Source organism: Poecilia mexicana, unplaced genomic scaffold (genome assembly GCF_051168715.1).
Source record: "Poecilia mexicana isolate PSO_F unplaced genomic scaffold, ASM5116871v1 scaffold_9, whole genome shotgun sequence".
In the NCBI taxonomy this organism is placed as follows: domain Eukaryota; kingdom Metazoa; phylum Chordata; class Actinopteri; order Cyprinodontiformes; family Poeciliidae; genus Poecilia; species Poecilia mexicana.
In genome coordinates this window covers 6,515,406-6,528,316 of record NW_028263378.1, presented here as the reverse complement: position 1 = coordinate 6,528,316, position 12,911 = coordinate 6,515,406, and the positions used below count along the sequence as shown (strand labels likewise).

Below are 12,911 nucleotides of genomic sequence, written 5' to 3'. Positions count from 1 at the left end.
CTTTGCCTTTAATTTTGGTCAAACTTATTATTTCTATCATATTTTTTGTCAGGGTGTTCCTGGACGAATGGGCCAACAAGGTGATCCAGGCATAGCAGGTTATGAGGTAACACAAGTTTTTATCAGAAGAATCTATGATAAACCTTTAAGCCTTTTGTTTTAAAGCTTTTAAAAGGATATCAAATGCACTTTAGTCCTGAAGACATTTGTCTTAGGCTGCCATAAAAATTGTTTTGTTTGTTTTTAAACAAAAAATAAACAAAAAACGCCTTGAGAAACAAGTCTCCTGGGTTTGACATGTCTTTTTTATTTGTGTTGTATGTTAAGAATCGTCTGTTCTTGTCTGGTGGATTAAACAGAAAGAAAGATAAAGATCAGATTGAGAAAAATGATTTATTTTAAAATTTTACTTAATATCAAAAATATTTTTTTATATATCATGTCCATAATTCAAATGACAAAATAAAAAAAATAGTTTAGTACGGTGTTATTTACTTACAGATCCTTTAAAATGACGATCTCATTCTGTAAACCCTGTAGTTGTCATGATTACTGTGTGAATTTATCCTTTACAATTCACTCCTGCTGAGCCTGAAGCAGCCATCTGCCACAGTTTCTTTTCCCAATTTATGCTTTACAGGCCGTTCATTTTGCATGTGTTGATAGCTTTAGAAATACCAAAGTCTACATCAGACAATGGATCATAGCCCACCAAGTGAGTTCAACTGAAATTACTTTAGGGTTGTTTTATTGATGTAATAATGGAGATCAAAGTTATTTAGCATTGTGGCTCAAAATCTGCAGAAATCTTCTTTCTAACAGTGAGGCCAAATGTGAAATTACAATGTTTAGGATAAAATATATATATTTACCAAGTTCTGTGTTAGATTCAAAATCGTTCTCCCCTTTACTCGTCTTGTTGTCAGTAAATCCATTGGCAAGAAACCCGGGAGTCAACTTCACCAGCAGTGACTGGCAGCTTGACTCCTTAAGTTTCCGTTATATCAACTAAGACAATAAATTTATTAGAACTGCTTTCTGGGTCAGATCCCGTCTTGGAAATCCATGCTAGTGGTCAGAGGTGTTTATAAGTTTTTAACCTTTTGACAATTAATCTAACCATATAAATGACTTAAAAACACTTAAACCAGAGTTTGTGTGGCTTCATTTCTCATTACTGGTTTGTCTTGTTTTTAACACTGTGGCAAAGAAATGTACTGCAAAGTATTTAAATTACACGTTATTCTTGATGCATTGGTCTTTAAACTTAACCAAAAAGTCTCAAATGTATTAGATTTTGTTACCGAGAGACTAAATCTGCATCTCAAAAACATGTAGAGGTTATAGTTAGTATCACCAAGTGGAAGGCTGCCGCTACGCCAACCTGGACTTAAAGCAGGACCACAGGCTGACTGCCTCCATGCTGTGGTGCATTGATGCTGTAATTCACACAAAAGGAGTTTTGACCAAGCACTTTAAGATTTTTTTCTTCTTAAAAATCATTCTGTATCTGTAAATTCATGTTATCAAAATGAGCAGAAATAAACACCTGAAATATTTTACGTTGTGTGTAATGATGCTACATAATATACCAGCTTTATTATTTAATTGAATACCTGAAATAAATTATATTTTCAATGATGTTATAATTAATTGAGATGTAACTCTATTTGCTGATGAATTTGAAAATGTGATTGGTTTTGCTCCGTTTGTGTAAAAGCATTTAGTTTGTCTTTCTGTTTTTGTAGGGTTATGTGGGACCACCAGGACCGCTTGGACCCCCTGGATCGAAAGGTGAAAAGGTATTTCAACCATTTATTTGCCGCCTATAAGCCACCGGCTGTCAAATTCTGTTATGAGCCCCGGGGGACTTGTCATATATCAGATTGTTTTGGTGCACAACTACTTGTTTGAGACCAGATCTCTGTTCCTAATTATTGCCTTCTTGCTCTGTCTTAGTGTCATTGTCTGTCCCCAAAGTTACCCCTAATTTAATCTGTGATATGAACCTGGACAAAGCCAATTAACTCAGCACAGTCAAATGTGTATAATTAGCCAGGCACCTGGACTTCTTCTCATAATTTTGCAGATATTAGCCACATAATTTGTGTTTATTTGACAGGAGCACTGTGTAATATGTGTATACACTGTGCACCAGAGTTTAGTGATACACTCATTTGCATTTTTTTAGTCCCTGGGCAGAAGCCATCTGGATGCGGTTATTTGTTGTTTTCTCATTCCCAGTATCCTCTATATAATTGCTGTTGCCTGCGCTCTAATTAATGCAGTATCACGCTGTCGCCCAGGCCATTGTAGAATTTATGATTGTCAATTTAGCGCCAGGTACTTCTGGCACTGAAACTACAATGTCAATACAAATCTAAATGATAGTTGAAGGTACGGCTTATTGCTTTTCATCTGTGCAGTTGTCAGGTGTCTTTGCCCCCTAGCCTTAACTATTTATCCCTCTTACAGTTGCATTGTTGGGATCTGTATTTATTTATTTCATTCCCCGCATGTGCAGCATGTAATTGCTTAAATTATACACACATCTATTTCTATTGTTTAATGAATACCATGAAAGCTCCCAGAGCAAACCAGCTTCATTTATGTGTAATAGGATCATTGCAGGTAATAGTTTGGAGAATGACTTGCCTTTCTTTAAAAGACGACCCCCTGCTTTTAAAGAAACATGCAGCACTGCCACTCCTTCTGTTCAGGTCACTGGATTTAATAGTGAAAACCTCTGACTCTTGTCTTTGGCTTCTTGCTCAGGGTGAACAGGGAGATGACGGCAAAGTAGAGGGTCTTCCAGGTCCCCAAGGTGACAGAGTGAGTTTCCATCCTGGACCAGGTCTTTGTGTGCCATGTGTTAGCAGCACACATGGCACACATTGTTTTCATCTGAATTCAGGGTTCTCCCGGAGACAGAGGGGAACGAGGAGAGCCAGGTGACCCAGGACGCATAGTAAGTTGGCATAAGACGACAATAATATCCCCCAAATCTATAATTACAAAAATGAGCTAAAAACAAAGAGACAATGACCTTTGTTTGTTAGGGTGAAATTGGTTTCAATGGGCCTAGAGGTGAAGCAGGTGCATCAGGTCTTCCTGTAGGTATCCACTTTCTGGCTTCTAACATGTTAAGTATCATTTTACCAGTCATATATCAGCTAAGTCATACAAAGTCCAATAATGTTTATATGAATGATCCTTTTCAGGGACATCCTGGGCTGAAGGGACAACCAGGTCTGAAAGGATCCAAAGGTGATCAGGTAAAGGCATAAATTAAATAGTTTTGTGGGATTGAGTGAGAATGTGAGATTATTTGTTCAATTTCATATACATTTTTTTAACCACAAATTCAGAAGATGGCTTTTTGTTGCTTTAGGGTCCTAAAGGAAAATCAGGCGTAACTGGAGCATCTGGGAACAGAGGACCACCAGTGAGTTGCACTGACACGAGGTCTAAAGTGTATCCACCCCTTTGTGCTTATCTCTGACAAAAAACAAAAAAACATGAACACTGTCAATTTGATACAGTAGAGGCTTCCACACTTCCCATATTTGTGTCCTCTGTCACTTTTATCAGCAGTTAAAACTGTTTAATCCGTTGTTAACATGTTGTAACCTGTTTTTCCGAGCCGCCTTTAAACGCAACATGAGCGACGCTCGCGCTGGGTTTCCACCTGTGAAGGAGACCTGCTGCTGCTGTGCGGAGCTACGTAGGTTTGTGTTAGAATCACGGCAGCAAACCAGCAAAACGCAAAGAACTTTTCACAGTTTTTCACCCAAACTAACCGACTGAGTTGAGTAAAGCTGTTGGATGCAGGTAATGTTAGCTAAAAGATGACTAGCTAATATCAATACAGAACCTTAAGCTTAACAAGTACCTTGTAGGCTACCGATGTTGGTGTCTATTTTCAGCTATGTACATTCATTTTGCCCCCAAAAAAGTCGATTTTCCCCCGTCACAGGCGTCGTTTCAACCAGACAGCCATTTGTAATCCATAGGGGGGGGGCGCAGAAAATGTTTGGAAACCACTGCTCTAACTGATGATGTGTTGAACCTCCACCTTAATGCCACCTCTCAGCTTACCAAGGCTGGTCACACCACCCTGCAGAAGTTCTGCTAATCTTCCAGATTATGTTGTTCACAGTCTTCCTCAGGTCATTTCACACAGTTTATGTCAGAAGTAGTTCTGGACTCTTGTGTTGTTTTGGATGTATGCTTGGGTGCAGAAGGTCATGAGCAGGGGTCCCCAAACTTTTTCCTGCGAGGGCCACATAGCTGTTCCTTTCTGTGGTCGGGGGCCGGTCTTAGTTTTTGCAGTAAAAAAAAACAAAGAAATTCTTGTCGACGGGGGGGGGGGGGGGGGGTTCTGTATTTGAAACTGTCGAGCGGGGGGGGGCGGGGGGGGGGGGGGGGACGACGACGACGACGACGAAACATTCGTGCTTTTGGATAGATTTTTACCCAGAATGCAAATGGAAAAAACCGTGAGTGAAACGGTGACTGACGAGTATATATTCCATTGAGGGAAAGTAAGTTTCACATTTGCTCAAAAGCTCCCTGGTGGTTGAAGAAAAATCCACATATAAACCGGAAAATACAATATATGAAAAAAAACACTGAATGCTCTCTGGTATGAGCAGGCGGGCCGGATCCGGCATTGTTCAGGGGGCCGGACCAAATGACGTGGCGGGCCGGATCCGGCCCGCGGGCCGTAGTTTGGGGACCCCTGGTCATGAGCATGATTTCACTAAATATTAGCTTAACCTTATGTAACCAGGTTTTGCAAACTAATTTTACAGAATATATTTGCTTTTTTTTCATTTATAGGACAAGGTTTTGATTATTTTAATCTGTTTTTTACACCACAAAAAAATGACCTTTTAACAGGGGTGCATACACTTTTTAGATCTACCATATTTTTTTTGTCAAGGAGTTGTTGTACATATTAAACAGGATTTATTTTGAGTTTTTTTTTTGTCCTGAGGGCCCACAGGGGCCGTCTGGCCCACATGGGGTCCTGGGCAGGGAGGGACTGGAGGGCCCACCTGGGATGGATGGCTTACCTGGTAAAGATGGAAGTAATGGAGTCAAGGTGAGCTCACTGTCTGAGAAACATATTTAAATGAGAGAGAAATAATAATAAAAGAAAATGTATATATTTTTTCTGTTGCTCACTATTGGTGCTTTGGAATTAGGGGGATCAAGGAGAGGACGGAGAAGTTGGTTTACCTGGAAAACCTGGGATGCCAGGCGGAAAGGGGGTGACGGGACTTTCAGGAAGCCAAGGCTCCTTTGGCTCAAAGGTTTGAAGGCTGGGTTAACCACCTTTTTTCATTTTAACTGGTTGTGCTAAAATGATAAAATGAACTTCTCTAAATAAGAATGCACAAATGTATTTCCATTGACAGTCATAACAGCCAACAAGCTTTAATCTGTTGGAACAGCCTCTCTTCGCATTTATGTTGCCTGTTTATGCTACTTCTTTATTGTGCCTGACTCCACTTCAAGTCCTTATGGCCTCTCTTACAACACCCCCATTCAATGCAGTAATCAGTGCTGCAAAATAGATGACAATATTTATTTGAATGGCCGTTCCAGGAATATAAAAATGCAAAGTTCATGACGTTTGAGAAGAGAATTAATGACACCCACAGAGAAGCTGCATTTATTAGTTCTGCAGTTATAATGAGTTTTTATCTCCTGGGCGACTCCTGGGATAGGAAATAAAATTCTGTTTAGGTCATATTTTGGAAACGTGTTGGATTTATTAGAGTTGAAGCTTTGATTGTTGTTTTGTACCCCAATGTCAAATACATATTTTAAGAATGCACCTGAATGACATTATGGAAAGTAACTTGGGAGTTGCATTTTCAGCAGTAATATTTTCATCCAGCCCACACTAATGGGGTTGTGAACTATAAATTTGTTGTAGTAGTAACTTCCACTAGTTTGTCAACATAAAAGTGCCCAAGCTGTGGCGTAGTGGCAAAGGAAGATGTTCATGTGTGTGTTTCAGGGGGAGAGGGGTCTGCCAGGTCAGGTGGGCCCAGCGGGGAAGAGAGGTTTTGTCGGTGTGATGGGATTACCGGGAAAGCCAGGAGACCTGGGAGCAAAAGGCCAAACAGTTAGCAGAGATTTCCTTTCAGTTGACCAAATTCCTTTAAATGACATTATTATTTTATTTTCTAATGGCTGCTATTTTATTTTTGTCAGGGGGATAGCGGTGAGCAGGGCTACCCAGGAGTACTGGGCATGTTCGGCCCAAAGGTGAGTAACTAAGGACTCCTTGTATCAAGTCTTCAACTTTTGCATTTCCAAACATCAGTCTGGAGTTTAGGCTTAGCATTTAGCAGCAGAATGTCCTAAAAATTATGTTCAGGGTTACCCAAGGTACTTTTGTTAAGATTAACAACCTAAAATTATCTGGAAGTACCAATGATTATGTTGTGTTTGAGAGAATTAGGCATCAAAGCCAAGAGTATTATTGTATAATGCCCCTGGGTGGCCTCTGCTCAGCCACAACTCAGTTTTATTTTTAGTCATTTTGTACTTTAGATAAAACCAGCTGATAAAGCTGGATGGAGTTTATTAGTTTAAGTCTTTCATATGAAACCCTCTGAGTGATGCCAAAAAACTATCCTGTAATGGAGCTCTTTGTAAATAACTGTTGTTAATGCTCAGTAGTTGATCTAACTGTGAAGCTTTTAGCAAAGATAGAAACAGTAAAAGTGGGATTAAAGTCTAGAGCACATGTGTCAAACTCAAGGCCCGCGGGCCACATGTGGCCCGCCATGTCATTTTATGTGCCCCCCCAGCATTTTATAGGCTGATGATTGACTTAAAATTGGTTTTGAGCACGAATTGATTAAAAACTACGTCTCCCACAATGCATTCCGATTGTTACCAGTCAACATTGTTATCCGTTATCTTGACCGACAACATAAAAAAAAAATCGGTCATGTACTATTTTTATCCGTGAAATTACAATCATATTAATATCGGCTATTTAGTCGCATTTTATGTGGTTTATTTAATCTCCGTGAATCCAGATCCCATCACAAATTACATTTTTCTCCGTAGTGACAAAAACCACTGACTGAGGCCCCAATAACTTAATAAATTAAATTAAGTGGATTTACTTAAATTAGCATCACTTCACCCGCTGGGGTCTGAACGCACTTCCTCCTGGTTCCCATCTGCAGAAAAATCTGTGCTAATTCATCAGTCAGTTGGATCTGTCTGATCCAAACAGATCAACTGAACTCTGTTTTACCCTGTGCGGTCCGGTGTGCGCTTTTACTAGGATTTATTTATTTATTTGCGTGGTTTCGCTTCTCTGAAACGGACAGATGTTACGTCTGCAGCTCCTCCAGAACGCCGCTCTCCTGGGTAACGTGAACCCAGAAGGCTCCATTTGTTAAATCCGCTGGATGAGTTACTTCCAGCGGTTTCTAAGTCTTCGCAGTCTGCAGTGGTTGAGCAGCGAACTGTGCATGTTACAGTCTAATTAACTTTTGCATTGTAATTTATTTCCTCAAGATAAACTACTGGCTCCTCTAATGGATTAACACAACCAGGTGGATGGGAAAACATAAATGAACCATTTTTAATTTTGAAGTGTTGATTTTATTTTTGAACCCTTATTTATTGTGAAGTGTTGATTTTATTTTTGAACCATTTTTAAGTGTTGATTTTATTTTTGAAACCTTGTTTATTTTGAAGTGCTGATTTTATTTTTGAACCCTTTATTTTGAAGTGTTGATTGTGTGAAAGACCTTAGACATGAACTACCCCGTATGGGGTTTGAACCGATGACCTCAGCATTGCCAGCACGGTGCTCTAACCAGCTGAGCTAACTCACCTACCTTACAAACTGTTGAGTTTCCATGGATTTAAGAAGAACTTACCACAATGAAGATTTGATAAAATGCTTATATTCTAATGTTTTTCAAAACAACATACATAATATTTTATTTTCCAGAGATTTTGTATTTTGAAGTGTTGATATTATTTTTGAACCATTTTTAATTTTGAAGTGTTGATTGTATTTCAGAGATATTTTTTTATTTTAATGTGTTGAACCATCTTTTATTTGTAACAATTGATTTTATTTTATAGCCATTTAGCCAAGTCTCTGTAGAACCATTTGTCTCTGCTAATGACATTTTCTGATCCCAGGCTTAGTTTATGGACTGTAATGTGAAATTAGGCACAATTATAAGTCTGACAGTTTGTTCACCAAGTTCCTGTGCTCTCTGAGAGGATCTGTGGTATAAGGATTTGACTTTGTTCCATGCCCATTGTTGACATTAGTCTCTAACAAAATGTGGATCATCTACCAGGAACAGTGGAAAGAGCATGAGTTTCTGTAGTGTAGTGGTTATCACGTTTGCTTCACACGCAAAAGGTCTCTGGTTCGAAACCAGACAGAAGCAGATTTAGTATGTTCTATTCATCACAGGTGTTTACTAAAGGTCAACAAGGGTCTGTGGTGTCATGGTCTGTACTCTGAATCCAGGCATCTGAGTGCAAGCCTCAATTGAAATTTTCATGCGTCGCATCTCACATCATCAACTTTGGAACCTCAAATTGAAACAGAGCAGAGAAGTTCAGTTCCTGTAGTGTAGTGGCTATCACGTTTGCTTTACACGCAATAGGTCTCTGGTTCAGAAACAGTTTTTGTAGGTTCTGCATCTTTTGGGGTGCAGTGAGACAATAAGAGTCTTCCCCTTTCGTGTTCCATGCCAAGTTGATTGGTTCATTTGCCAATCGACTTCAATGTAGGCTTCTTTGAAATCAAAGTTACTTTACTTCAATTACCAATTGGCAGTTCTATGGGGTAATGCACATGTGTCAAACTCAAGGCCCGCGTGCCACATGTGGCCCCACAGCATTTTATAGGCCGATGATTGACTTAAAATAGATTTTGAGCACAAATTGACTACAAACTACATTTCAACCAAAGGTTTGTAATGCGCTTCCTAACCAGACGCTCCAAAGCATCCGGTCCATAACTCTTCAACACGCCGTCAGCTCCCGGTCAGAAAGAGGCATTTAGTTCAGAGACCATGAGATAATATTCAGAAAGGCTGTTTTTAATTAATTGATTTCAGTTGCCTCTGAGACTAAATCTTTGCGTAAAGTCTATATTGTCTGCCCATGTGACTTGTTTTTATTATTTGCTTGCTCACCTTTAAACACTGATTTAAATAATGTAATTTTTAAACTGAGCAGTAATTTTTACATCCATGGAAACTCAAATGTAATATTTAAAACTTCAATACATAAAATCAGTTATTTAACAATATGAGGTGTTTAATTTATTTTTAACATTGATGCTAGGGGTGCCCAAGTCTAGTTTTCCAGAGCTACCATCTGCAACTTTAGATGCATTCCTTCTCTAACACACCTGGACCATTGAATCATTATAAGCCTCTTCAGACCTGAATGAGGGAAGTCAACCTTTTGTCTGGGGTGTGTTTTAGCAGGGATGCCCTCCTGATCTGTACCTTCAATGTGGCCCATTGAGGGGGGCCAATATGCTGCAGTGGCCCTCGGTGAAATTGAGTTTGACACCCCTGGTCTAGAGGCTCTAAAATGTCTGGTGATTGTCTGGTAAAGCAACGCTAGTGGAGGATTTGAAGCTGAAAAGACACAAAAATGACACAAAAAATCTTATTGAAGTAGTTCTGACAATCAGTGCAAGAGTAAAAAGGGTAATCTGCTCTATCTTGTATTTAGGGGATGTAACAAAGTTAAAACTGCATTAGAATATTGATTTTCATAAAACAATTTGTCTCATAACTTATGAAAATCAATCTGAAGAGAAAATACTTTTCATTTCCAATCATCTGATTACGTCACATTGACAGAGAACATGATATTTGTTTGTTTATTTAAAATCAACACACAATTAGTTTCAGCTATGAATGAAAATGTTTAAACTAATAAACAAAATTAGCAATCTAACATGTTTTCAGCCAATCAATATCAATCAATATCAACTTGCTACTGATAGAGATGTTAACCTAGGTAAACATTTTTTAAGATGATCTTCTTCCCTTCAAAATTTGTGAATGAAAAGGTTACCTACCCCCGGCTTTAATCAAAGTTTCTGAATTCAGCTCAGTGGACGAGTTAACTTTGGAGGGAGTTGAACAATTTACTATGAAATCACTGTGTCCTTTTATGCATAAAGACCATAACTGCTTGCACATGTGCTATCACACAAACCAACAAGATAATAACAACCTAACTGGATCATTAACTCTTTATTTGAGATACTGTGCTGTCATTAGTGTGTTACCTTTGACTAACTACAGCCTTTAAAGGCCATTTCAATTGAAAGATTACAGTTCATATCTGATAATCTCTACATATCCTTTGCACCACAAAGATTTCTTATTACTTTTCCTGAGGTCTGTTTTTTAACTTGCGTGTCTTCTGCACTGAGATGTGTTGATGTGTTTCCAGGGACCCCCAGGGGACATTGGCCTGGCAGGAATACAGGGACCAAAAGGACCGCGAGGATTGATGGTAAGCTGATAACAAATAACAGCTTGCCAGCTCAGTGCAGTATTTCAGCCAACTCTGGGCCGCTGAACTCTCCCAAACTGCACATTTGGCATGAAAAATAAGTGCGGCCTCATCAGAAGCTTCATCACATGTGTCCTTAGTCACTTACATGCCTCTGCTTTTCAGGGTGCGGTGGGAGCCTTGGGCCCTGTTGGCATCATTGGGCCCAGCGGTCATCCAGTATGTACCTCATCCCTCATCCGGTGTGCCAGGCTTTATGTGACTCCTTTCTGCCTTCCTAGCAGTGATGGAGTGATCGTCTGTCTTTTTTCTCCTCACCAGGGACCTCAGGGTGACAAAGGAAGTCGCGGGGAGACGGTGCGTGGCGCTGTTTTGATGAATCCTTGTCTGTCTGTACTGTGAGCACAGAATAGGATACTTAGCAAGGAGACAGCACACCACTCAGCCTCCTCCTGCCCTTCAGCACTTTTCATTTCCTATTGTGTTTCCGCTGTTTGTTGTTACACTCGCAGTGACACTTAGCTGCTGTGGAAATCCTGTCATTGTGATAAATGTTAGGCCTCTTGCACGTCTCAGAGCTTTTTAAGAGGTTTGTTGAGCGCTCGCGCGCAGCATAATTTACGGGCGCTCTCCGAAAACGCCTACATTCACATCCAGGTCTGTGGTGTGAAAATTGGATTTGCTGTGTGGAAGAAGATTTTTAAGTAAGAAGTTGGAACAGGCAAAAGAATAATTTTAGCAATATAATACACCAGATAAAGATGGTAAATTGCTGGAGGTTTTTTTTTTTTTTTTTAGAAATGATAAAGCTTTTCTGCCTTTATTCTTGTTTCATAATCAGTTTGTCTTCTTTTTCTCCCTAAGGGGTTACCAGGACCAAATGTAAGTAGTTTTTAAGAACAAAATTACTATATGTTGTTATATAAAATATAAATGTTTTAATTTCTTGATTTTTTTTAAATTATTTTTTAGGGATCTCCTGGTCCTCGAGGACCACCTGGGCCACCAGTAGGTTTTCCCTTTCGCATGTTAAACATATGGAAAATAGATACATTACTTTCACGTTCATTAATACTTCATACAGTGTCAGCTTGTCACAGTCTATAGACAACTTTCAGTTTTGTGTTGTGCACTGATTTGCAAAACTACTAATTTCTCTAGAACTTTTCCACATTTGGCACATTAAAGACACAACTTTCAACGTATTTATATTGTAACCATTTGTCATAAACCAAGCACATAACTGCTCTGTGTTGGTTTATAAAATAAATCCTAATGCTGTAAAATGCCATTATGTGCCTGGAAAATCCATAATGCTGCACCTTTAACTTGCATGCAAAATATACATGGTGGAAAACTAACACTGTTCTCTGATGTTTAGGGATTTTCTTCTAGTGGTGGATGTGTTCCAGCTTATCAGCAGCAACATAAAGTGTGTCATAACATAGTGTTACTTCACTCTTTCTCCCTGGGCTTTTATTTGTGGCTATCTGGTGTCTGTGACGCACACACACACATACACACGCACACGCACACACTGTGTGTGCTTTTGGTGCTTTTGATGAATTTTTAAGAGGCAGATCAGTGTTTTTCAAACCACACAGAGGAAGCTAGTGGGAACTCTCTACTTTCTTTGTTCATTTTTTTCTCCTGTTTTGTGGTCAGCAAGGGAGCACAGTCTTCATAGTTTTTTGTCTTCTTTTTGGGCATATTTCTTTTATTTTGAGTTAGTAAATGTCGCAATATTCTGCAGTGGGGATACTTTTCTTTAGCAGGGGCAGGGAACCTGGTCAGAGCTGATGGGCATGTGGATGGAGAGAAGCTCAGAGCAACCCTAAAAGAAAATTTGCAATAGACTTTGCAACTGGGATACAGCAACAAAGCATGTCTATGTCCAAACCCAAACTGAATTCAGAATCTGTCAGAACTTAAAAACTGTTATTCAAATGTTGATGTTTGTCAAAACAGTTTGCAAAGGTTGTCAAAATCTTGATTAGTTCATTTTTAAAACTGGGACAATGCATATTAATGAACAATGACATGGGGTTATAGCCAGGTAGCTAATTTCCATCTCTAGTCCCAGCTGCTGGTTTCTTGGTCGGCATGAGGTGACCACACACTAAAATGTCTAAAAGTCAGATTTTAAGATTAGATTTCATTTTCCATATGTGGAAAATGATACATTTTAGACGCACTGAAAACTATTGGAGGAATAAAAATGCAGGAGGTGAGCTGTGACTGTGTTATTTGGAGCAGATAATCTTTCTTTTCAGGCCTGCTTTTGTTCCTTTGTGATCAGCTGTGTTATAGCCGGCCGCTCGTCTCCTCTGCAGTTATGGATAATTTATTTTCTATTCATG

General features: G+C 39.3%; 1 protein-coding gene and 1 non-coding gene across 2 annotated transcripts in view; both read left to right on the top strand.

Annotated features, from left to right (window-relative positions):
- The window catches only part of col27a1b (collagen, type XXVII, alpha 1b), an 83,866-nt gene that overhangs the window by 62,854 nt on the left and 8,101 nt on the right, over positions 1 to 12,911 (top strand). Inside the window, exons 40-55 of the mRNA XM_088008446.1 lie at positions 53 to 106; positions 1,749 to 1,802; positions 2,776 to 2,832; positions 2,915 to 2,968; positions 3,060 to 3,113; positions 3,222 to 3,275; positions 3,392 to 3,445; positions 5,000 to 5,107; positions 5,211 to 5,318; positions 6,032 to 6,139; positions 6,229 to 6,282; positions 10,489 to 10,551; positions 10,717 to 10,770; positions 10,873 to 10,908; positions 11,416 to 11,433; positions 11,524 to 11,559. Of these exons, the coding sequence (XP_087864572.1) occupies positions 53 to 106; positions 1,749 to 1,802; positions 2,776 to 2,832; positions 2,915 to 2,968; positions 3,060 to 3,113; positions 3,222 to 3,275; positions 3,392 to 3,445; positions 5,000 to 5,107; positions 5,211 to 5,318; positions 6,032 to 6,139; positions 6,229 to 6,282; positions 10,489 to 10,551; positions 10,717 to 10,770; positions 10,873 to 10,908; positions 11,416 to 11,433; positions 11,524 to 11,559 (966 nt within the window). The remainder of the gene's footprint in view (positions 1 to 52; positions 107 to 1,748; positions 1,803 to 2,775; positions 2,833 to 2,914; positions 2,969 to 3,059; positions 3,114 to 3,221; positions 3,276 to 3,391; positions 3,446 to 4,999; positions 5,108 to 5,210; positions 5,319 to 6,031; positions 6,140 to 6,228; positions 6,283 to 10,488; positions 10,552 to 10,716; positions 10,771 to 10,872; positions 10,909 to 11,415; positions 11,434 to 11,523; positions 11,560 to 12,911) is intronic.
- On the top strand, positions 8,378 to 8,450 carry trnav-cac (transfer RNA valine (anticodon CAC)). Its single transcript has one exon. It is a non-coding gene; the product is annotated as a tRNA-Val (tRNA).